At 46.2% G+C, this 25,199-nt stretch overlaps 1 protein-coding gene across 1 annotated transcript in view; it reads left to right on the top strand.

Moving 5' to 3' along the window:
- Nucleotides 1-24,646, top strand: part of jag1b (jagged canonical Notch ligand 1b) — a 33,613-nt gene extending 8,967 nt beyond the window's left edge. Inside the window, exons 3-26 of the mRNA XM_083775226.1 lie at nucleotides 8-59; nucleotides 3,445-3,702; nucleotides 4,165-4,225; nucleotides 6,532-6,662; nucleotides 6,786-6,905; nucleotides 8,616-8,729; nucleotides 8,832-8,945; nucleotides 9,057-9,170; nucleotides 9,632-9,678; nucleotides 10,181-10,354; nucleotides 10,851-11,001; nucleotides 11,900-12,064; nucleotides 12,162-12,275; nucleotides 12,428-12,541; nucleotides 12,809-12,922; nucleotides 13,347-13,463; nucleotides 14,368-14,395; nucleotides 14,876-14,961; nucleotides 15,902-16,015; nucleotides 16,485-16,594; nucleotides 19,101-19,340; nucleotides 20,591-20,722; nucleotides 21,042-21,183; nucleotides 22,421-24,646. Of these exons, the coding sequence (XP_083631352.1) occupies nucleotides 8-59; nucleotides 3,445-3,702; nucleotides 4,165-4,225; nucleotides 6,532-6,662; nucleotides 6,786-6,905; nucleotides 8,616-8,729; nucleotides 8,832-8,945; nucleotides 9,057-9,170; nucleotides 9,632-9,678; nucleotides 10,181-10,354; nucleotides 10,851-11,001; nucleotides 11,900-12,064; nucleotides 12,162-12,275; nucleotides 12,428-12,541; nucleotides 12,809-12,922; nucleotides 13,347-13,463; nucleotides 14,368-14,395; nucleotides 14,876-14,961; nucleotides 15,902-16,015; nucleotides 16,485-16,594; nucleotides 19,101-19,340; nucleotides 20,591-20,722; nucleotides 21,042-21,183; nucleotides 22,421-22,899 (3,291 nt within the window). The 3' untranslated portion in view covers nucleotides 22,900-24,646. The remainder of the gene's footprint in view (nucleotides 1-7; nucleotides 60-3,444; nucleotides 3,703-4,164; nucleotides 4,226-6,531; nucleotides 6,663-6,785; nucleotides 6,906-8,615; nucleotides 8,730-8,831; nucleotides 8,946-9,056; nucleotides 9,171-9,631; nucleotides 9,679-10,180; nucleotides 10,355-10,850; nucleotides 11,002-11,899; nucleotides 12,065-12,161; nucleotides 12,276-12,427; nucleotides 12,542-12,808; nucleotides 12,923-13,346; nucleotides 13,464-14,367; nucleotides 14,396-14,875; nucleotides 14,962-15,901; nucleotides 16,016-16,484; nucleotides 16,595-19,100; nucleotides 19,341-20,590; nucleotides 20,723-21,041; nucleotides 21,184-22,420) is intronic.
- The last annotated feature ends 553 nt before the right edge of the window (nucleotides 24,647-25,199 follow it).

Below are 25,199 nucleotides of genomic sequence, written 5' to 3'. Positions count from 1 at the left end.
TCCTCAGAGGTCCTACACTTTGATAGTAGAAGCCTTGGACTTCAACAACGAAACCAGTGGTGAGTATCTGTCCTTCTCTGGCATTTCCATCTTGTTCCTCTCTCATATCCCCTTCCCACAGGGAGGAGGAGTGTTGAAGGTCAGAAACTGACATTTATTCATCCCTCAACCCTCTGCCCTCTCCCATATGGCCCCACTGTCTGTGTACGTGCGCGTTCGCGGTGTGTATGTGTGCGTTGTAGAAAGTGTGTTGACAGGTGCCTGTAACAAGGGAAAACGGTACAGGGAAGTGGAGAGGGGGGAGAGAGGAAGAGGCTGAGGCAGGGAACAAAGCAGTGCAGCAGACAGAGAGAAGGAAGTATGGTGAGGTAGAGGAGGTGGGGGGGGTTGTGGGTCATGGGGCGGGGGGAGGGGGCATGCTGCCCTCTATGAAAATGTTTTCATTTGGCTGATGACTGATGGCAGGTGCTGCTAGCCGGGGTCAGGGTCACACGGTCTCACTGTCACTGAGGCGTGAAACATGCGAGTTCATCCGGCCGCCCCAGCCCCTGCAGCGCAACCTGGCTCCGGTCGCAATGTACAGCCGAGGCCTTTGTGCTATACGCTGTCCGTTTGGTTAAAGTTACCTCAGGTACAGGTGTGTGTGTGCGCGTGATTTAGGGTGGTTGCCGGAGCCAGAGCAGTGTTCGTTCATGTCGTACAGTGTGAAAGGTGAAGGGGCTATTTTGTACACCGTCTGGAGAAAACTGTATTTCTCTCCGCCAAAGAGGCACTTAGAGTTTCACAGTGATATCAAGTTGCATCTGTACTCTCTGGTCTTGGGTTTGGGTTGTACAGTTTATGGCCCTGGATTCCTGCTGGTTTGTGGTTAGATTGGCAGCGGCGTGGTGATTCCTGCTGGTTTGTGGTTAGATGGGCAGCGGCGTGGTGATTCCTGCTGGTTTGTGGTTAGATGGGCAGCGGCGTGGTGATTCCTGCTGGTTTGTGGTTAGATGGGCAGCGGCGTGGTGATTCCTGCTGGTTTGTGGTTAGATTGGCAGCGGCGTGGTGATTCCAGCTGAGGGCAGGCTGCACCTCTCTACTCCGTTATACCGTGCTTGTTGATGAAGTAACTGTTTGAGGTCAACAAGGTTTCGGTCTTTTCTGCTGTATTTGCCGCTCCCCAGAGAGCCATTAGGGCATTGGTGTGAGAAGCCCCCTGAATGTACACACTCGATGCCTGTTAAGCCCCTCTGAGCTCAACTACACTGTAAAGTCCTGAGTGTCAACTTAACTCGGAGTGCAAGAATGGATTTTTTTTTTACTCTAGAGTTAAAATAATACTCAGGAGTTTACAGTTTAGACTAGCCTGGGGCTCTGTTTGCTTGACTTGCCATTACTAGCATAGCACCCAAGTGCCGTAGGGGTCAATTTGTAGCACACACAGTTTAAATAGCACTCAAGCTTTTACAGTGTAGGCTAGCTTGGGTCTCAATTAGCTTTACATGATCATTACTATAGCACAATTAATGTGTAGACATATGGCATCCCTGTTAAGAAAATACACATACATACTTTTTTTTATGCATCATTTTTATGCTCATAATATCACTGAGCCGGCATTTTCACATTTTAATCTAGTCGAGCTGCACTTGCCAACTTTTCAGCAAACGTTTCATATCTAGCTCACCGGTGAGAATTCGAACCACTTACCATCATTTAACCGCAGCCTATTTTCTCCTCTACGAGAGTATTTTGGTGTCTCTGGTCTGTGAGCGTGCCCGTTATGGGGGTTGTGTGTTGTGATTTATACTCCGCTCCCAGCCAGGGAGCAGGTAATAAGGATGTGCCACCCCACACGCAGCAGGCCAGCGTGCGGTAGAGAAATGCCACATAGCTGAGCTCTGGATTCCAGGCCACTGTGAAATGTTACTGCCCACTGTGATTTCAGCATGCACCCCCCCACACACCCCATGTATAGTAAATAAATGACAGTAGCTGCTGCGTTGCATCATACTTCACAGAGAGGCGATTCAGTGAAAAGGCCAGTGACCTCGTCTTTTTTCCTAGGATGGTAAATAAATCGTCTGACATACGTTTCTCATTCTCTCCCCAAGTGCAGATTTAGATAATCAAGGAGTGATCGCTTTATATTTGTGTGCAAGTGGATCCGTGTGCAACGTTCATGCGCGCAACTCATTTCCCTGCACGCAAATGCACATGTGTGTGTACAGTGCAGCTGTGTGTTTGCTCAGTACGAGTGTGTTTGCACTACGTGTGAAGCCCATTAGAGCGCTTGGCTCCCAGGCTAGTCCTTGCCCTTCTGACAGACCCATGACCCGGTCTGTTTGACGAGGCTGAGGGGATAAAAAGGAAAGCAACACAAGCCTCTGGTTGTAGTCCCACTCAATGATTGCACAGTGGCCTCCGCAGGGCTGAATTGCAGACAGATACTCTGTGAAAGTGTGTTTGAAAACATAAATTCTCGAAAAAGCCCGGGGGTAGTCAGCTTTGGATCTCTGCTGTGTGTCCCAAGTGTCTTGAGAAAACTTGTAGTGATTTGGCACTATAATAAATAATAATTGACTTGAAATTGACTCATCATGATCCTGTTCAGAGTGGCCTCGTCCGTTCCACAACCCTTTAGGCTTTTGCACAGATATTCAGCTAGGCAGCAAGACCCTTTCCAGTTTTTATGTGATTGCACCTAAGAGAGAAAGACAGAGGCCTATTTATACTTGGTTGTGTGTTGGTGTCATGCAAAAAAAGGCAGATCTACAAGCTACAAGGGCTTTGCAGTGTGTTGCATAATTGCATTGTAGCGCTTGTAGATCTTCTCTTTCTGGTGTGCGACATGATGCACAACCAAGTATAAACCAGACATAAGGGAGGGCTAAAAAGTGCTGATGGCGCACTGGCAGGCCTCCCAGCAGCCACTAGTGCCGTTGGTGTCCTTGCACACTGTAATTTATGGTGGCTGTGGTTCTGTCCTCGCCGAAGCAGATGGGGATGGCAGCATCTGAGCCCAGTAATATCCTGACGCTCAAAAACCTGAGAGACGGAAACCGAGCCGGGAGGGAGAGCGTGAGAAAAAAGGCAGTGAACAGTACTCATTACAGTCAGGCTTTTCATTTTTCTGCATTTCCGCCTTGCACTTTCCTTCCTCGTCAGGGCGCACACGGTCTTGTAATTACATGGCATTCTGTGAGTCAGTGAGATCTTCTGCAATTTGTGTCAGAAGAATGTTTTGGGGACATTTTGGATTCTGCTGTGTGATCATCACATCTTTACGCTGGAACTCCCATGAACAAGAACAGTACAGTGGAGTACGGTGCATGACACGTTCCTGTACTGTCCTTTAGTCCCTAGTTCCTGTACTCAAACATACCAGCCTAGTTTTGTTGATTTAATTTTTGAACCTCATCCATAGACGGACACTGACTGACTGTGTTGAAACTGTTTTAGGTGCAGATGGGCAGGTGATAGAGAAAGCCTCTCATTCCGCCATGATCAACCCCGGCCCCCACTGGCAGAAACTGACCCACAACGGCCCCATAGCCCAGTTTGAGTACCAGATACGGGTCAGCTGTGACGAGCATTACTACGGCTTTGGCTGCAACAAGTTCTGCCGACCCAGGGACGAGTTCTTTGGACACTACACCTGTGACTACAATGGAAACAAGACCTGTCTAGAAGGATGGTCCGGGGCAGACTGCAACACAGGTTTATATAACCGCTTTTTGTTTATTGTTTGCATTTTTTAAATAAAGGTTATCAAATCATATTGAGTTTATCAAGGTAGGACCGGACTACAGCAGGATGTGAGACAGTCCCAAAAAAGCATTTCATTCATTTTTCATGAATTAAAAACAAATTCCATGATTTCTTTTCCAGTAATTTCATGAAGAAATCAAGGAAAAATCTAAGAATTTCCATACATTAGAAAACAAATGTTTAAGAAGTAGTGAAAATAGCCGATCTACAAGCTCACAACACGGTGCGAAGTGGCGCATTGTGAGCTTGTAGATCTGCTATTTTCACTCGCTTTGGCACCCCCCGGGGAGACATAAAGTGCCCCTTTGGGTCATGGGCTAAAAAGTTTGGGAACCACTGCACTACAATCTACACAATGTATATGAATCTGAGGACCAGGCATGTAAACATATTGTTCTCTTCCTCCTGTAGCGATATGTCGTCAGGGCTGCAGCACGGAACATGGATCATGCAAGGAGCCAGGTGGCTGCAAGTAAGTTATCGTGATTTTTCACTCTTCCTCTTTTTTTTTCTTCCAGCATTATTTATCAGCCTGTGATTCATGACCTGACAAACTGTGGGCTTTTATCATGTGAAACGTATTAGGACCGCTGTTTAGAATTGGAAGGGCAGTTCAAGTGTCTTAACTTATGATGCCGGCCTGTGCCAAAGGCCTGCAGTGCTGTGTTCACTCATGTAGGGATTGGATCCAAGCACCAGTGTTTTAACATAGATGCATGCTGAGCCGTTCAGGAAGCTGTCCTCTGCAACTATGGTCTTGAGCTAGCTAGCTGGATGGCTGGCTGGATGGATGGCTGGCTAGGGAAGTCTTGAGAGAGGAAAGGCTAAACGGCCTAGACTCCATGTTGAAATTGTGGGCTATATGTATTCCCCCTAATGAGACAGGCTTTATCAGTCAAATTGTGTGGAACTCTTGGATGAGCCTAAAAGTGCACTGTTTGTGCAGCTAATGGTTTCCTAATGCCGTTTGTGAACACAGCCTGAAGGAAAGCCAGGCGCAGATGCCTATCTGCACTGGGGTATTGTGCACAGTTCTTCCTAAAACCAAAAGCAATCATATCCTCATCCTGGAAGAGGCCCTACAGTGGTAGGTTCTCAGCGATTGGCTGCTTTCGCCTGTCGGGTATGGCCACAAATCAAGCTGTTCCTTGATCAAGTTTGTTTTTCTCTGTTGCGGCTGTATTGTTTTCACAAGCTTTTGACATCATCAGTTTTCTTATGATGGCTAGCTTTGCCAGAATAGGAATATTGGACTGCCTTGTTCTCTGTACAGGTGTGGTTACGTTTCAAACTCAAGGGCTTAAAGTTGTTTAGATGCGTTCAGCCAGCAAACCGTCTTGGCAAATGCTGGTCTTGGTCTACGTTGTAGAGTTGCTTTCTACGAGTTGCTTTCTCGTCACAGGGATTTATTGTAGCATTATACAACAGCGGTTCTACAGTAAGTCCTGTGAGCGGCAGGGCAGTCGCTAATCTTATGTCTGCATAGTCACTGCTAACAACACTCCCTGGGGCATTTTAGACTGGACCTTTTAAAATGGTTGTTATTCAACTATGACAGCTAGCGCACCAAGGGACCAAGTTAGCCACTACTGCCTGCATATGCAGGCAATGCAGCTACAAACATGGATTAGCTCTTTGAAAGCAAAGCCTGCTTTCTGTCTAGAACTGAAACTGTTTCTGTGCTCCCCACCAGTGCTTCGTAATGTATCGTCCAATTCCCTGGCACTTTGGCACTATGTAACTAACTAGTGACAATTTGGGATCCCACTGTGGAATCCTGTTCTGCTTCTCATGGAGAGGATTAGCACGCTTTTAAGAATAGCCCATTTTAATCACAGACTCATGTTTACTTAACCACGCGTTTATTTTTACAGTCCGTCCGTTTTCTCGTGGCTAATCAGCGTGCCGTTCTCCCAGGGGGACACTGATTTCCTGCCACCGTGCTCCCGAGGAGCACCGTATCGCCACCCTTTTAAAAAAGAGCCCAGTTATCAGTCAGAGGCCCAGGCCTGAATTACCTTAATTGCGGAGCCCGGGAAAGAAGGGCCAACTTTTTATCAGCGTAATTATGGACCTGGACGTCTCCGTGCCGTGGTCAGAAATCTCTGTCCTTCTCGCGGCCCCGAGGCCCAGCTCTTAACTCCTGACTCATGGGAAGGACCACTAGTACTACTGCTGTGTTCTACAGTAACAGCAGCCATTTAGAGAGTGGGCTGAACACTCCCCCTGCCTGGCACTTACTGCTGCCAAGCCACAGGCATAGTGTTGTTGCAGAGAGCGTCTGGCCGCATGCTAATGTTAGCCATGCTAAAGGTCCCATTGGAGCCGTAATTTAGTGTTTTGTTTTTTTGTTTGGTAAAAGGGCTAAATACTCCTCTGTTGTTTGCCCCCAAGTATTGTTGAAGAGCTGTTGCATAAACATGCCTACTACTTAAGATTCATTTGTGGTCTTTTAAGACAGCGCAGTTGTTAGGGCAAGAATAGCGCCTTTGTTTGTTTATTTGCGTGGCTCCATCTGTGTATGCTAATTCGTAGTTCATTAAGTTCAGATTATCACAAGATTGCTTTTAAAAGGAATTTAGGTGAACCAAAAATATTCAGATGAAACTGATAATGATACCCCGTGGATTATTTAACCGACTTTATTGCTCTGAATTTGCATGTTGTCTGCATATGCGCGTGCGTGTGTGTGCATATCTTGTTTGTGTAGCATCTTTTTAATCTAGGTTCAGTTGCAGAGGCTAAATATCTGGTGGCTCTTATGTCTGTGTCTTGCAGGTGTCTGTATGGTTGGCAGGGCCAGTACTGTGACAAGTGCATCCCCCACCCTGGCTGTGTGCATGGGACCTGTGTAGAACCCTGGCAATGCCTGTGTGACACAAACTGGGGCGGCCATCTTTGCGATAAAGGTTAATTTACTTTCTCAATTTCTTAAACGAAGTCTTGGTTGCAAAGCTTGCGTGAATGTGTCTTTTCCCCCAAGTTGTGTCGCGTTACAATAAAATTAAATGTCAAACATGCTTTCCTGACAGATCTGAACTTCTGTGGCACTCACCAGCCATGCCTCAATGGAGGGACATGCATCAACACGGGACCAGACAAGTACCAGTGCTCCTGTTCTGAGGGTTACTCTGGAGCCAACTGTGAGAGGGGTAAGTTCCTCAAACCAAAGTTCAATGCTAAATTGTTACTGGAAGTAAGAACACCACAAGCATTTCTGGGCTTGTACCCAAGTATCACTTGGGTACATGCTGTATACTTGTATAGTATATAGCACTGCACTATATAGACACAACTTTGGACTTTAAATGATTGACAGTTTGACACTATGTTTTGACATTTTATTTAAAATGCAAAGCATTTAAATCTAAATTTTTTTCTAAAAAATAATTTAAGATTGGTAAAAGACAATTAAAAGCCAGAACGTGGTTAATTCAGTAGAATAAAAACGTGATCTGTAACAGGCTTTGGAATCTGGACAAAGGGGAGTGATTCTGGCCTTGATGAGCTCGTAGAGGAAAGGGTCAGGAGGTGACCTGAGTTTGCAATCAGAGGAGGTGGTAACTTGGCCCTAATCTGTTTCTACTGCGGCTGCCCCCCCCCCCCCCACCCCAGTCAGGTAATCCAGTGGTTTGATCCGCCAGGGTGGGTCATCGCTCAGCTCCTCAGACACTTGAGACAGATGGGTACGGTGCTAAAGTTCAGCTGCTGGGAACACTTACCATGGAGATGATGGTTTTTTCCTCATTAAATCTGAGCCTCGCGGGGCGCTGACAGCTTAACTGCAGAGATGTCAGGAAACCGTGCCCTTCTTAACAGGAGGTCCCACAGACCAACGGATTGGCCAGGCCATTGTAGCGGAGAGAGGCCCCCAGTGCACCCCTGCATCCTCTTCCCCTCCTCCCCCCGCCGCATACCAAGAACTATCCACTGGTCACCTCCAGCAGCCTGGTGACTCTCCCCGTGTGAATCATTCATTTTTTGATTCATTCCGGACCCACTCATCCTTAAATCGAACCACAAAAGAGAAACTCGGTGCCGGAGCCTTCCCTCTCTCCCGCCCAGCCTCTCATCTTGTGCCGCCTCTCACAGGAAGAATGGCGGGGAGACAGAGGGGAAGTCACGGTGCATTGGCCAGGTCAACTTAGCATGAAAGATGATTTCCTGTCGGTGTGGTCCACCGGGCGGGTAATAAGAGCAAGACAGGGATCTGAGCGGGATATAGGGGCAGAGTGGAGGGGGCTGTAGGTACGATGGGGTGGTCCAAGGAGGGTGGAGGGTGGTGGGATGTTATAGATGGGGCTCTGGATTACAAGACAGAACTGTGAAGCCTCAAAGCAGAGTGCCAAATGTTGGCCTATCCAGATTAGAATCGTATTGGTTTTTATCATGTATCTGAACACTAAATTAATCCATAGAAACAAATTTCTGCAAAGCACATTTAACCTATATTACCTGGTAATACCTGGTGGTAAATGTGTTCCAAATAGGATTTGTCTCAGTCTGGACACTTGAAAGCCTGATTTATACTTTTTGTCATACAACGGTGTCGCTCGCCAAATCGCTCGCCAAATGTACAAGTTCACAATGTGTTGAGAGCTTGTAGATAGGCCATTTTCAAACATTGTCATATGACAGTCGGTAACTATAAATTAAGCATTATTCCTTGTTACCACAACAACCAATGCAGACCACTTGATGATGTCTAATTACACAACAAATCCAATCTGATCACTTGCAAATAGCAGTGTGGACAGTCAATCATACAGATCAGAAGCATATGAACGAAGCCAAATACTCTAAAAGGTGTGTTTGTGGGGGTATACTTCTAAAACTGTTGTGTGTCCCCACCTCCTTCACAGCGGAGCACGCCTGTCTGTCCAATCCTTGCTCCAACGGCGGCAGCTGTGCAGAGACCAGCCAAGGCTATGAATGTCAGTGTGCCCCAGGGTGGAGTGGACCATCCTGTGTCATCAGTAAGACTGCTAACACTAAAACATTCCATATCCTCTTCAATACAAAAACCAAAGTATGATGTGGATCATCTGAATTTGACCATACTCCCCCGTAACTCTCAGATGTCGACGAATGCAGTCCAAATCCGTGTAACCACGGAGGCACCTGCCAGGATCTGGTCAACGGTTACAAGTGTCACTGTCCCACGCAGTGGACAGGCAAGACTTGTCTCATAGGTGAGCTCCAATCTCTCTTTTGTCTCCTAGTCATAAGTGAAGTCATAATTGTATCGATTGTACACAAATATGATGTTCAATGACCATTGTTGGCCCCTTTTCTCGCTGTAGATGCCAACGAGTGTGACAGCAAGCCTTGCGTCAATGCAAACTCCTGCCGCAATCTGATTGGTGGATACTTCTGCGAGTGCATCCCTGGTTGGACGGGGCAAAACTGCGACACCAGTGAGTTGATGGCTGTCGGCTTCAGCTGTGTAGAGTCTTCCTCCTCTCTCTTGCTCTCTGTCCGTTCTCTCGCTACATCTCACTCACAAGCACATGCATGACGTTTAAGACAGAAGTGGACAGTTGGACAAGGCTGGTCTTGTCTTATAGTGTAAATGATCTGCCTCGATCATTATTGGGTCTGTGTGTGGCCAGGGCTGTGGTTATTAGCGCAAGCTAAAAACAATCCTGCTCTGGTTTCACTTGGCAACGGGCACAGTCGGTATTGCCCAATATGCAGTGTTGCATTCACTCTGTACCCATATTATCTGAGGCGGAATGTTTTCCAGCGCCTGCAAAGCTTACTCAGGCCCCTTGCAGGGGAAAACATGAGGTGGAGAACTGGTTTTACAAATAGGCTGTTAAGCTAAGACATGCACCGTTCTGAGCATTAATCCAGAAATCTGTTTTTCCCGTTTTAGATATTAACGACTGCAAGGACCAGTGTCTGAATGGGGGAACTTGCAAGGTATGTTGTTGTTGTTGTTGTCAGAAGCATTTCCGTGCTGTCTGGACTCACCGCTTTGTCTGCTTGCTTCCTTGTTTGTTTATATACTTGCCTTTTGTTCCTTGTTTTCAACCCGTTTGGCTGTAAACCGTTCTCTTCCAAACCCAACAGTGGAATTGTTGTGGAATTCCTGTCTGAAATCAAATCTGACGGGAGTGGGTTCAGAGGGGTTTGTGAGGGAGGGACAGAGAGGCTCCTTGACCGCCATCGGATTGAATTACCATAAACATTATTGTGTTGAGTCAGTGCCAGGAAAATGTGTTGAAATAATTGTGGAGCTGTGATAATGCACCCCCCCCCACAGCCTCTCCCTCTCTACTCTTCATTCTCTTCCCACTTTGACAGTTATTGTTCAAGACTCCACCCTTTCAAAGTGATTACTGAATTCTTGGCAACGTGAGGGTAACCTCTGTTTTTTTTCTCTCTCTCCATTTCTCTTTCTCTCTCTCTCTCTCTCTCTCAGGACTTGGTAAACGGCTATCGCTGCATGTGTCCGCCGGGCTACGCCGGGGAGCACTGCGAGAGAGACATTGACGAGTGCGCCAGCGCTCCATGCCTGAATGGCGGGCGCTGTCAGGACGATGTGAGTGGATTCCAGTGTCTGTGTCTGGCTGGCTTCTCAGGAAACCTCTGCCAGGTGAGAGACCCCAACGCGAAAATGGCTCCTCCAACGTCTGTCACCACGCTCATCAGTCATGCACGCCACTAACCGCACACAGAAACGCATGCATCACCCTTCTATCATTTAGCATCTTAGTCTTGTCCTCTCTCCTCTGCCAGCATTGTTGGATCTTCGGGGCTCATTGTGAACAGTTTTTCCTGCCCCACCCTCTTAAATGGCTCTTGTTCCACAATCCTCCTTTTTAAAGGCAGCGCTTTGTTGAAGCTGCTCCTGGCTACAGAGAGATGCATTCCTTAGCACTGAACCCCAGACTCAGAGGACGGCTCCTATGTCTCTGCCTTATTTTTCCTTTCCTAGGGAGTTGTGTGTGTGTGTGTGTGTGTGTGTCCTGGCATCATCTGCGGGGAGGATGCTGTGGGTTGTGCTCTGTTTAGTGTTGCAGAAAACTATGTCAGCTATCGGGTTCATCGCTCTTCTTTTCAATACCCTTGTGTTTTTTTTTCTGCCTCAGCTGGATATCGATTACTGCCTGCCCAACCCATGTCAGAACGGAGCGCCCTGCTTCAACCTGGCCACGGACTACTACTGCGCCTGCTCAGAGGATTACGAGGGCAAGAACTGTTCTCACCTCAAAGACCACTGTCGCACCACCACGTGCAAAGGTAAGGCTCGGTTTAGCCTCACACTGTGAGGTGTTGTGGGCTGTAGATCGGCCATTTCCGGTGCGCGACACCATAACGCGGTGTCGACAGCCAACTTCTATTTTCGGTGTGCGGCACCATAACGTCTCGCCCGTCTCCCAACAGCTACAAACTCCTGCTCTTCTCATATCGTACCAAACTTTCCAGGCCTTTTGCGTAGCAATGCTCGAACTTCAGCCATTCGCCCGAACTCTTTGCCCACACATTTCCCATGGGAGCAATACCTAAAGTTTCAGTTTCAAACGGCAAAAAGCTCCATAGGCCAAGGTGGGCTGCTTTCTGACTCAAGCTTCTTTGATGGATTGCCCCCCCCTCTCCTCTTCCACCAGCAGAGTTGTTTCCAAAAAGTTTCCCCTCCTCCGAGTCTAGTGAAAATCTGGCAAAAGCCTGATAGCGCTGTGTGTGTTCTTGGTAATGACTTGGTGGGCTACCTCGACTTCTTTTTTTCTTTTCTTTTTTTTGTCAATGAGTGTGCACATTTTTGTGTGTGTGCGCGCGTGTGGACCAACCACGGAGCCTGATACCATAGACCGTGTGATTCCTCTTTCTTGGCAGGAATTTAGTGTTTACAGGGGAGCTAATTTACCCCCTTGTCTAACCAGATCAGACGTGGGGGAAAAGAGGGGGATTTCAGCATAGTGAAAAAGATCAGTCCGAAAGCCCAGTTTATTGCTGTTGCCTCTTCTTATAAAATCTTTCCATCACGTTCTTGACAAAAGCAGCATGAATTCTGATGCAAAACAACGTTTTACGATTCACAGATGATTATTTGTTGATTTTGAGTGTGCTGTGTTCACTTCAGTTAGTCCCTATTGTCACCTGAACTCAGTGGGTGTCTCTCTCTTCCTCTGGTTCACAGTGATTGACAGCTGTACGGTCGCTGTTGCATCCAACAGCACGCCAGGAGGAGAGCGCTACATTTCATCCAACGTGTGCGGTCCCCACGGTCGCTGCCGGAGCCAGGCCGGGGGCCAGTTCAGCTGTGAATGCCAGGAGGGCTTCCGAGGCACCTACTGCCATGAGAGTAAGGGGCGCGCGGAGATCGCCATTCCAATGCTGAAAGCAAATTGCAGTACATTCAGAATGAAAGAATATAAAATCTAATTTTATTTTCTCTTTAGACATCAATGACTGTGAGAGTAATCCATGTCGCAACGGAGGTACCTGCATTGACAAAGTGAGCGTGTACCAGTGCATCTGCGGAGATGGCTGGGAAGGCGACCATTGCGAGATCAGTGAGTAGGATTCCTGGCATCATCATCTATTCACATGTCGTAATCTCTCACTCAAACATAGCTGGTTCGTTTCAAGTGCACCTACTGCTTGGCGGACGATTTGCGTGTCATGCCGAAGCATAAATCATGCTCCTTTTGATGTTCTCTCCCAGACATTGACGACTGCAGCACCAACCCGTGTCACAATGGAGGGACATGTCGAGACCTGGTGACTGACTTCTTCTGCGAGTGCAAGAACGGCTGGAAGGGAAAGACCTGCCACTCCCGTAAGAGCCTCCCTTTTTTCTTTTCTGCTTTGCATCCCGCCCAACTCATGTTGTCTGTCCGTGCAGGCTCGTGGTATGTGCTCATGGCTGTGTGCAATTAGACTGATCTGCTGCATGTGTGTGTGTGTGTGTGTGTGTGTGTGTGTGTGTGTGTGTGTGTGTGTGTGTGTGTGTGTGTGTGTGTGTGTGTGTGTGTGTGTGTGTGTGTGTGTGTGTACAGCTTAAGCAATCCTAATATTTCAATGTTGCCCCCCCTCCCCCTCACAGGCGAGAGCCAGTGTGACGAGGCTACGTGTAACAATGGAGGCACTTGCCATGACGAAGGAGACTCGTTCCATTGCAAATGTTCTCCAGGGTGGGAGGGGACCACATGCAACATAGGTAAGTCACAAAGAAACGTCCACTGGTTATTTGGCCAAAACGCACAAAAGAACATGCCTGTATTAATACATAGTTTTGAGGGAGAGCTCTTTTTTTATCTGCCAGATCTGTGAGGTCTGTCATCGCTCCCTTCCTTCCCATCTCCCTCCACCATTTTTTCTTTCCGTTTTAGTTTTTTTCCTCAGTGTTGACAGCTCTCGGCTCAAGCACCCCCCTATTGCCACTGATAATCTATTTCAAGGCATGCGGAATGCTGACTTCCCTAAAGGAGAAATAGGAACCAAGCTTCTTTGATGGATCGACCTAAACCGACATCGGTTTTCTTCATGTAACGCTAGCATTTTAAGACGGTTGATTTAGCTGATAACCTGCAATCATTGTAATCTAAAAGTAACCCCCTCCCCCCCCCCATTTCCCGTTTCAGCCAAGAACTCGAGCTGCCTGCCAAACCCCTGTGAGAACGGTGGCACCTGTGTGGTGAGCGGCGATACCTTCACGTGCGTCTGCAAGGAGGGTTGGGAGGGCCCCACCTGCACCCAAAGTGAGTACCAACACGCCTCCAAGGCAGGAACACCCGTTGAGGTCAGGGTGGGAAGTAACAGTTAAGCGATAATAAAAAATACAAAAATGAAACGTTCCCTGCCTAGAACAGTCCCAGATCTCTTGTCAGTCCCGTGTATACCTTTCATCTCTCCAACCCCCCCTCCCTACTGTGATCCTTACCTCTGCCCTTCTTTCATCCTCAACCCCCCCCCCCCATCCCCATCCCCATCCCACTGCTCTCTCTCTCTCCATCTCCACCTCCCTCTGGCTGCAGGCTGTTGCCGGCCATGAGAGAGAGAGAGAAAGAGGGAAGGAGGGAGGGAGGGAAAGAGAAAGGAGTTTAAACGGAGGAAAGTGGAGACAGATGTTCCCCCCCTCCACACCACCACTCTCTCTCTCTCTCTCCTTGTGCATTCCTGTCCAAACAGTGACATGTCGGCTTGTTCCGCAGCCCTCTTCCATTTCCCTGGCTTCGCCGGGATCCCTGCCCTTATATGCGTGTACTCCAAAACATAAATTCCCCTCTCTCTCTACATTTTATGACAGAGGGAGAGAAGTGTCGGGGTGGGAACTGGGGAGAGGGAAGGGGAGGGTGGGGGGGTTATGGGGGGACAGGGGGGGTTGCTCGTGTGGAGGAGAGGAAAAGCTGGAACTCATTTGGAGGGTGAGAGACGCCGGCGTTGTTTGCTCTGCGTAGTTAATAAGGCAGAGTAATCAGTCGCTGTGGAGCCCCGACCGGCCCAACACGCCTCTGCACACGCAAGCTCAGACGTGCTCTCTCCCCGTGTTGTCATCTGCCCTAAACACTCCAATGCATGTGAAAAATAACACACTCTCTTGTTTTTTTCTCTCTGTGTCCCTCCCTTTCTCTTCCCTCTCTCTTTTCTTTCATTCTCTTTCAGATACCAACGACTGCAGTCCCCACCCTTGGTAAGTGGAAGCCAAACATTTCCTGTAGAGTTAGATTAGCGTAAACAGGGTGCGATAGTTTCTCACCTGCAGGCTCTTTCTGTCTTTATCTCTCTGTGTTGCTGTCTCCAGAGGGAAACAGGCACACACCCTTCTCTGTCATTCCTGGGGTGAAATCAGCTAACCCTCTATTGTGAGCTCCGCAGGCACCGCTTTAGTTAACCACACAGCTCTGGAGCTCACTCCCAAACCCATACATACTTGTGTCCATTAAAGAGAACAAGCATGATTGCCTAAACCAGAAATGGTTATTATAATGTTGATTGGAGGAAAAATTCCACCCCTGAAATGGTTTTGAATGTGAAGTGTTAATCGCATAAGTGAGAGCAGACAGATATATATACATCAGCATGTCATCAGCAAGGTCTTTATGGTCTCCTGAGATGTTCCAGTGATAAACTTAAGACACTAACGACTGTTCCACCTCTCGCCCTTTTGCAGCTACAATAGTGGAACGTGCGTCGACGGGGATAACTGGTACCGATGCGAGTGTGCCCCCGGATTCGCCGGTCCAGACTGTCGGATCAGTGAGTATTAAAGGGCCACTTCACCCCTTTTGCAACCAGATCTTATTTCAATGGTGTTTAGGACACAAGAAACACTTTCCTGGGCCTTTTACTGTGCAATGTGTGTTTTTAGATATTTATTTTAGTCATGACGCCATGTTCATGACCAAAATTTGTCATGAAAATGTGGTCTCACTTCCTTCCTGGACTACAAGTCACACCCCCATGCAGCCTCCCCCTGTCCACAAGGAGGGGCAGTGCACCAAAGCATTATGGACCATTATAGGAATTCAGCAATCCAGTAAAAGCCTAGTCAAACACAGGCCATAGGGTGCACATTTCAAATCGTGCCAGGTTGAAAGTGGTCAACCCCCCCCCCCCCCCCCTGATCCCTGGTTCAGACTGGGCCTAATCTGAATGTGGGACGGTCGCGGCCCCTTCCAAATGGAAGGTCTAGCCGGCCAATTATGTGTGCTTTAGGCAGAGGGCCAGGCCCGGCCATGTCCATGTCACTCCGCCGCGCGGGCCCAGCACTCTGCTCCGCTGCCCGTCCCCAGGGGGGAAACGGGCTTACCAGGCCAACAGCTAATCAGCCATGCTCTCTGACACTGATTACACAGATTGTTTTCCCTCTTAAAGTCTTTCAGATGGCCACATTCTTTCCCATTCGGAACCCTTTGTTCTATTAAGTCCAGCCTTTAGCTCCCGCATACCTGCTAATGATGCTGCTTTTAATATCGAGCCGCGCAGGGCAAATGGTCCGAGGCTGATTTAAAGCTTGTTTGCTTGTCTTTTATTAACTGCCGTGCACATAGTGGCGCATGTGGTTCAAATGACACATGTGACTTTGGTGAATCGGGCCTTGGGAATTTAGATGTGCATGCAGATTTCCGACGTGGCTACATGGGGGCAGTTTGTTGGAGAGCCGTTCCTTACTGGTAGCTTTCCCTCTTTCTGGCAGATATTAACGAGTGCCAGTCTTCCCCCTGTGCCTTCGGCTCCACGTGTGTGGATGAGATCAATGGCTACCGCTGCCTCTGTCCGCCAGACAAGACTGGACCTCGCTGTCAAGAAGGTAACGCGTCTTCTTAAGAGCAAATCACTCGCACATGGCACTTTTCCACTGCAAAATGAGTCGAGTCCCCTGGACTGGAAGTACTTTACGCTTAGCTACATAAAAATACCTCTGCTCTATTGCACCTGTACAGTCCAACAAAAGCAGTTCTTATTAATATTTTAGGTGAGAAATAAACCATGCAATTGCTCAATATTTACAAATGGCTAGTTCAAAGGTTTAACAGTATTCGGGACGAGGGTGTCCATCTTTAAGCAAATAAAGAGTGTTTTCACGTCAACTTTTAGTATCGTCTTAGCTCACTTGGAACCTCGACAGATATTATTTAAAAAAAGTCCTAAGTAAAATGTGTGCTGAATTTCTGAAATGTAAAACCAAAATAAAGTTGAGCCGGTACCACGTAGTGGAAAAGCGCCAATTATTCAATTCATTCAATTATACTTAAACACATTTGCTTCGTTTTAAACAGTAACAAGACGACCTTGCTCTGTTAATGGACACGCCACCCCTGATGGTGCCAAATGGGATGATGACTGCAACACCTGCCACTGTTCCAATGGAAAGGTCGTCTGCACAAGGGTAAAGGTCATCATAATATACTATTATGTCTCCATAGATGGAGGATGCAATCAAAATGAAATGTTCGTTCACGGAGTGTCTCTGCGCTGGTCTGAGAAGCATTCTCGTGATCAGATCTGTCATCTAAATATTTTCATTGTATTCATGGACGTCACGTTACAGAGAAACACAATAGGCCATCAAAGGCTATAATGGATTGTGTCATGGGGTGGAGTGCACAGGTCACGTGTAGAATTCAATACAGCGATGATGCAGTCTGTGTTCAATGCAGCAATGACGTAGTGTATTTCTAACAGTTACACAACAATGGTGTTAAAAATAACAAATGTTAGTTCCTGGGTCTCCTATAACTACTTTGGTTGTTAACTCGTTTAATCCCCACCGGTCACATTTATCATGACCATGGTTAAGTTTAAAAGTAATAACACAAAGCCATCTAGAGAATGAGACACAATAAAGTCCAGGACTTTATACGTAATATAATGTATGTAATGGGTTTAGCCACCAAGCCAGTCATGAACCAATACAGCCATCCTGTCACAACTCATAAGCTTCAACAACAGCCACAACAGACACGCTGTAGATCCACATCATCATCTTCAATTCCATGTGAACATGTGTTCCTTGTTACAACTCACTACCTTCAACGACAGATACAACTCAACATATACACTGACACAGTAGATTCAGATACAACTCAACATATACACTGACACAGTAGATTCAGATACAACTCAACATATACACTGACACAGTAGATTCAGATACAACTCAACATATACACTGACAGTAGATTCAGATACAACTCAACATATACACAGTAGATCGACTTCAGCCTTCAATTCCAGGGCCAGAAACAGTAACTGAACATCAGCCACCCAGTCATTGGGTCCCAAAATAAACACACTTTAAATCACATTAGTATACACACAGCTTACAACAAGCAGCAGCAAAGAAAGAAAGAAAGAAAATATAAAACGAGGTTCCTACTTTGAGCCGTCTTCTACTTGACCTCATCAGTTGTGTAAGTGATGGTCAGGGTCAAACTTTGGATCCCATGGACAAAGTGATAGAGCGTCCGTCTCTCTGGTTCATCCTCGGACGAGACCTCCAGCAGCATCTCCAGTCATATCCATCCTCCATACATCTGGCATATACTGTATCCTGTCAAAACATACAGTACACAGCTTAGAACTGTACCTGTACGTGTCTTCTAGAGACGGGTACAGTCACTGAACACGAGTAATTTCAATAGGGTAAATAGGTAGTTTGTTTTATATTGGATCATTGACAGACATATTGAACGACTTAGGGCCATCAAAAAATACTCAACTTGATCTGTATTTAATTAATTATTTGGTTTTAAACTATGCATTTAAACCTAATGATATGGCTCAACAAACTGCATTGGGATTAAACGGTGTTACCAAGTGGGATTGTGGATCGGCTGTTTGTCAGTAATAAAACCTTTTAAATTACATATTGGACATGAGGCAGACTTGCAGGTGAAGATAAGTTTTAATAAGTTCCAGGCCTGGACAACATAGTGAATAATAAAGAAAAGAAATAACTCAAAACAACTCAAACAACATAACACAACTTAACTTTGAACAGAGAGGTACTGGTGTCAACCTCTCCCCATGGCAGCACAAACTCTACTGAGCCATTTCCCCTCTATATAGACTCCTGACTCCACCCCTGGCTAAGCAGTCAGCGAATCACAAGGCATTTAACAACACAAGCAATCAGAGCTCTCTTCAGGCCATCAAGGCAGCTTCCAAAACTACAGCATCTGCATAGATAAACACAAGTATATTAATTCACATGTCACAGCAGAATGTGCACCTTCTGTGGGACTGAGAATCAACCTGTTACACATACCATACAGAAACAATACAATGAATGTATATTGTACATTACATTACTCTGACAGAGGCTGCTCTGTCACAACAGGTTAATTTTGATTTAAAAGGACATGGCATATTGCTGTTCTTGTCAGGCACTGGCTGGTTGAATAATCACAATTGTCAATAAGATAATTCTAAACAATGACATGGTGTGTGTGTGTGTGCATGAGGGACAGTAGTTGCACTATTTAAGAAAAATAAAGGAAAAAGAAAATGTATACAAAAGACTTGACTGTAATTCGCTGTTAAACATGATGCCGCCTTTAAGTTGCAATAAGAAATTACTATTTTGTCATTTTCCTAAGGGGATCCCGAAGAATCTTTCAGTCGTGACTAACATTAGTATTAAGTGATGGTAGAGTGAAAACCATTCCAGGAAACGCATCAGAGTCCCCACAATCCTTGAGTGTGGGAAAATGTGATGGTAGAGGTTCCATCATTTAGAGTTTTCCCTGTTTACCATGCTTTTTCTTTTCTTATTTTTTTTCCATGGTGTTCCATGAATAGTGGTTTGACATGATTGCACGTTAGCTTTTACCGGACGAAACACAATATGTGTGCATGCTCCTGACACTTTCTCACCATGTTTGCTAATCTAGATGTGGTGTGGCCCAAAGTCATGTCAGCTGGGTGCCAAAGGTCGTGGCGGGTGTCCTTCAGGCCAGAGCTGTGTCCCGATCCGAGAAGGCCACTGCTTTGTGAGGCCCTGCCTGGGCCTCGGAGAGTGCTGGCGCTCCAACCCTCCACCTCCCTCCACCAAATGCCACCCCAGCTCCAGTTACCAAGACAACAGCTGTGCCAACATCACCTTCACTTTCAACAAGGAGACCATGCCTCGAGTGAGTTACTGCCTCCGACAGAGAGAGAGAGAGTGAGAGGAGGAGATTGAATTAAAGGTTTTTGGGTCATTTTTCATGCCTCTACTCCTCCTCCACCCTGCTTTTCCGTCCAGCCTTAACTCAGTCAAAGCTGTAAACTGTGAAAGATCAGGTTTTTCAGACTCTCCTCCCGGGAAATAAGTTTCCAGTCCGCGTGTCTCGTGAAGGGTTCAGTCGTGTATAGTGCACATGTGTTCCAGGATGAAAGGGGGTGGGGGGGGTCTCTTGTCGCTTGTCTGCGTACAGGTTTTGGTAGCCCCCAGAAACAAAAAAAACATAATGCCTAATCCACTCGTTAACCACTTAAATGGCCAATCTGACATAAAAAAAAAACCCATTGATAATAATTAAAAAAGAAAATCCAATGTAAGATTGTATTGACAATGTGCCCAGTATATTGACGCCAGAGTTAACGTGGTTAACATAACTATGCTGTAAGAGTAATTACGAGGTCACGTCGTGGGGTCTGAGCTATAACAGGATCACTGGGCAACTGTCACCACGTAGGATCATCGCTCTGCAGCTGGCTAACGAGCATGACGGCAGATAGTGGCAAGCAAGTGAGCCCCGCTTAATATTCTAAACGAGGCGGACCTCAACCGGCCAGGGTGTCAAACGGATTGCCTTGGACACAACGTAGACCCTTCCTTCTTTTTTTAGCCCCCCCCCCCCCCCCAACCACCATGTGCATTAACAGTTTAAGGGTCCCAGACGGTCCAGTTAATTAGTACAGTCTGATGACCTAGAGTCGGAGATTGATTAACAGGACGGAGATTATTGATATCAAAACCGATCCCATCGCTCCACAGGCTGGGAGCAACACAGGCTGTGCAACATTCGATGTTGCGCAACAGTGGGACGTCATCGAAAATGTTCCCCACCTGTATAGCCGACGAGACCGAAGATCTTAAAACGTTAACTCTTGATCTAAATCATTCCGTCCAATTCTAAGCAAAGATCATGTGATAGACGGCCCACAGAGGTCCCGTCGCTAGTCGCGGTAGATTTAATCATACCTCCCGTTGTTGTCGATCGACTCAAGTGTTTTGGCTACATCTAGCTGCTACAGTCACATCCGGGATAACATCCGGTCTGTCGGTAAAAGTGCTCCGCTGCTATAAATTGCTGGGCCTACTGATTTAATGGATTAAATAACCCGCGGGCAATGAATGTGTTAACAATGAGTTCATTTCTCTCGCCGCTGTGTCCAGGGTCTGACCGTGGAGGACGTGTGCAAGGAACTGAGGCACTTGTACGTGGTGAAGAACCTCTCCTTGGAGCATTCCGTCTCCATAGCCTGTGACCCCTCGTTCTCGGCCAGCAACGAGATCCACGTTTGTATTGTAAGTAATTTCTCGAGGCTGTCGTCCGCCCCGCGGACACGCGCTGTTGTTTGTCTGGCTCTTACTATTGAAAAGAAAACTTGTTGAACTAAACATGCCGCTGAAAGATCTCTCTCTTATTTAATGGCCTAAGGCTTATTTTTAAGGAGGGGTACAGATTAAGCATGCTCTTGTGGGACATGTGGTGGCTTTGGCTATGCTATGCTAATAGCGGTTGACAACAAGCAAAGAAATGCATGCAAAAGCAAGCTAAATAATCACCGGGTGAAAAACGTACACCCACGCTAACGCGTTCCAACCTCTTCTTTCCCCTCTCAAGTCGACAGAGGACCATAGACTGGACAGGAGCCCCATTAAAGAGATCACTGACAGGCTCATCGACATGGTGAGCAAACGCAATGGGAACAACACCATCATCCAAGCCATCGCAGAAGTGCGCGTGCCAAGCCCCAGCAAAACTGGTATGAACCGCCTCCCTCCAACTGTGTTTATCGCTGCTCACGTCTGTTAGGTTTTCCCCGAGACTTGCACACACTTGCATGTGTAAAAGAAAGGGTGGGAGGATTTTTGGAACAGATCAGTGAGAAGATGGATGTAGGATACTGTAGCCCTGAATAGAAACCGGCACACCAGAGTTAAAAACGTAACACACATACATGAAAAATAGCACCTAGTTCTCGCACACTGCCGTGTTCGGCCTTACCCTGCCTTCACACGAGAGCGGTAACACTCTACAGCTATGCTCTACTACAGTCTAGCCAGGATTTTCTGTGGGCTCATACTGCAGTTTGACTGCCTCTCATTGCTTGTTCAGAGCGCACAGGTCAGATTTTATATAGTAGAGCATGTTAACTCAGAAGTGGTTACAACTCTTAGTTTTATGCTTTGGAGGAAACTGCAGTGATGACCGTACTACAATAAAGATGGCAGTGCATCTGCTTCAAATAACTTTATTGATATTGTCAACCAGTCAGTGTTCTACACCTGACACCATGGTCAACATTTCTCAATGAAAAGAGTACGTCGACCACCTGAGATCACAATGTGTTGCGACGCATTGTGAGCTTCTAGATCTGATCTGAGAATATGAACGCTAGGGTTCATGTGGTTCAAATGATTCCCTGATTGTAGCTTTAAGTACCAGCATTGAGTTTAGGCAAAACATTGAATACCACTCACTTTGTTTTCAGTTTAACCTTCTCTATACTGTATGCAGGGTTCCCACAATTAATAGAATTTCTGGAAAGGCAGGGAATCTGAATGATGTATTGTCTCAGCCATGGATTATCATGGGATTCTGATATCCTATCTGATATCCTAAAATCAATATTTTTCTTGCTGAATTTGGAAGACACAAAAAGAGCTCTATACTGTTTACTGTGTGTGTGGTTTAGCTGTATTTCACTCCTAATGATTAATGGGTTTAAACGCCATAAGAGCTGATGCTACTGTCATGGTCCTTATGTTATTCCATTTGGATTGGGGATCATGTGTTAAGCTTAATTTCACTCCCATCGTGTGAAGGTAGCGCTTGCCAAAAACAACAGATCTACAAGTGAGCAACGCAATATTGCTGGCGTGTACCTCTGTTCTTTTCGGCCATGCGACACCATCATAAGATGGTGTATAAATGTTCCTTTAGCGTGCATGCTTGCGTCAATGCGACACTAACTGTCCCTTTTATTTATTTCCCTGCAGACTACCTGGTACCCCTACTCAGCTCGGTGTTCATCGTCATATGGCTCTTGGTCCTGGTGTCCGTCTTCCTCTGGTGCGTGCGCCGCCGGCGAAAACAGGGCGCGAACGGCGGCGCGTCTGCCGCGGGCTCGGAGGACAACACCACCAACAACGTGCGCGAGCAGCTGAACCAGATCAAGAACCCTATAGAGAAACACGTGGGCCTCACGGTGGCCATCAAAGACTACGAGGACAAGAACTCCATCATTGCCAAAATAAGGACAAATCACCCTGAGGGGGACGAGGACGACAAGGAGAGGCACCTACAGAAGGGCCGCTTCGCCAAACAGCCAGCATACACACTGGTGGAGCGTGAGGAGAGGACTCCCATGTCCATCCCCAACTCCACGCCCAGCAAACACCCCAATTGGACTAATAAACAGGACAACAGAGACTTGGAGACGGCAAACAGCATAAACAGGATGGACTACATTGTATAGCAGACAGCTGCGTTGCCGTGCAACCAAGCCCTATGCCCTCGTGCACCCCCGTGGCGGGTCAACCGGGGAAGTTTTTTTGGGGGGATACAATGTAGTTCCTAAACTGTCGTGTCATTCTTTTGACTCCGCAGCTGGTATTATTTACATCCCTGCGTTAATTTAAGTTTTGACAAGCTGGCTTACACTGGCAGGTGACAGTTGCTTTGGTTGGCTGGAAATAATAGGCACCGATATACATTTCACCGCAGACCTTTGATGCAACAAGTGTCCTCGAAGCATTTCACTTCCCGCCAATTTGGCGGAGACATCGGAGGGGCTCCCTGGTCCAGTCTTTGTTTTTCTTTTCAGCGTTATTTAAAATATTTTTTAGTATTACTTCTTGTTGTACAAGTAAAAGTACACATGACATTCAACACTAAAGCTAATTATTTTTTTTAGTATGTGTTTGAGTTCGCCCTAGGTGATGAACAAATAGTTTGGAGAAGTGCCTTTTCAGCATTAGACCTAAGCAACTGTCAAAAAATGAGTAAAAAAAAGATCAACTTTATTATTTATTTTTATTTCTTTGTTTGGGGTGGGCGGGATCAATGTCAGCAGTTGCTGCCAATATGAAGAATTTATGTGTCGATTTTAGAACATGTAGATATGTACATTTTTTTTATTAATCATTGTGTATATTTGATTTATTAACTTAATAATCAAGAGCCTTAAGATATCATTCCTTTTTATTTATATGTTCTGTCTAGAGTTTGAAGGTTTTGATAGCTTGTGGAAGCTTACCGTTTCTTTCAATGACTTTTTTTTTTTACTTTTTACTTCTACAAATGCCAAAATTTCAAAGAAGACAAAGGATGGGCACTTTGGCCTGAAAGATTTTTTTTTTCTTTTTTTTTTTTACAAATTTGAATTTAGTTTTTATTTTGCCAGGACCTTGATGTAATGCAAGTGGGGTAGGAAATAAACAAAGACAAGAGAAGGGCTGCTTTGAGGAATGCACAATGATGGCAGACATATTGCTTGCCACAAAAAAAGATAAACACTTAAGGGAACAAAGTCCTTTAGCAGTTTCTAAAAAAAAAAAAAAAAAAATTAACCATTGACATGAAAAGGCTGTTCGAATCTGCCAACTCGCAAGATAAATCACTCATCAACATGACACGCCAGAATTCCCATCTGCTTTAAGCCTAAAGCTGGATTTATACTTGGTTGCGCACCGAGATTGGCAGATCCTACAAGCTTGCGATGTGAGCTTGTAGATTAGATATTTTCAGTGTGCGACAAGTATACATCGTGCACGATTCATACTCCATAGTACGATGTCACATACTGATGAGAACTGATCTACAAATAAAGCTCGTTGATCAGTTCTCGCTGGCACGTGATGGTGTATGTAATGTCTGCATTTTAGTCCGCATAATATCCTAAGCTAGACCATGAGTACTTGAACAGGAAGGCAATGGGAACACTGTGATCAAACACACTGCCTTGCTCTGCAGGAGTCTGCTCTGCTCGGTTCTCTCTCTGCACATTCGTTTCTTTTTAAATGAGGCTCTTAAAAGACAAACATGTTTTATCTCATTTGTTAACCCTTTGAGATCATGGCAACATTTCGTGTCCTTTTTCCCCTTTTGACTCTTGTGTTATGAATTGAGAATTATTTGTGTTGATCTGGCAATATATTTTTTTGAAAGTCATATTTATTAAATATTTTGTATGAAAAGAGAATTAAAGTTGTCTTTGTTCTGGAGACCCGAGTGAAAAGAGTCTGTCTCCCCGATGCTTCAAGCCAAACATGTCACGGCGTATGAAGGCCTTTCTCAGAGAAATAGCGTGGGAAAGGCTTCTGGAGAGACATCATACGCCAGAGCAAGGTCTCTGTCCAAATGTGTTTACAACTAATTACATTGTAGCAAGCAAGCCTCATATTAATCAGCTCAGTCCTGGAGACAGACATTGTGACAGAAATATCCTGGCTCCTCATGATCCACAAGACAATACCGCTTTTGTTACCGCGGCTTGAGCTCGCCGACTTTTAAACAAAACCCTTTCAGACTAACCAGACCTGGGAAACGTACATTGTGTTGGCTGCATTGGACCTGCACCGCACAACCCTGGTCTTCCACAGTATCTGCTTAAAAGGATTAAAGGAAAGGGAACAGATTATCGACACCTCTCGAGAACGATCTTAAACACATTACGAGTTAAAACACTGGGGTCGGTTTCACTAATCCTCCATCTTGTGTCTCTCCCTTGATAAAGGGCAGGATTGGATCAAGAGGCCTCTGCTAGCAACTGGAAAG

Source organism: Protomyctophum parallelum, assembly GCF_964188405.1.
Source record: "Protomyctophum parallelum genome assembly, chromosome: 10".
NCBI lineage: Eukaryota > Metazoa > Chordata > Actinopteri > Myctophiformes > Myctophidae > Protomyctophum > Protomyctophum parallelum.
Note: the sequence above shows the minus strand (reverse complement) of the source record. Positions and strands in the feature narration are given on the sequence as shown.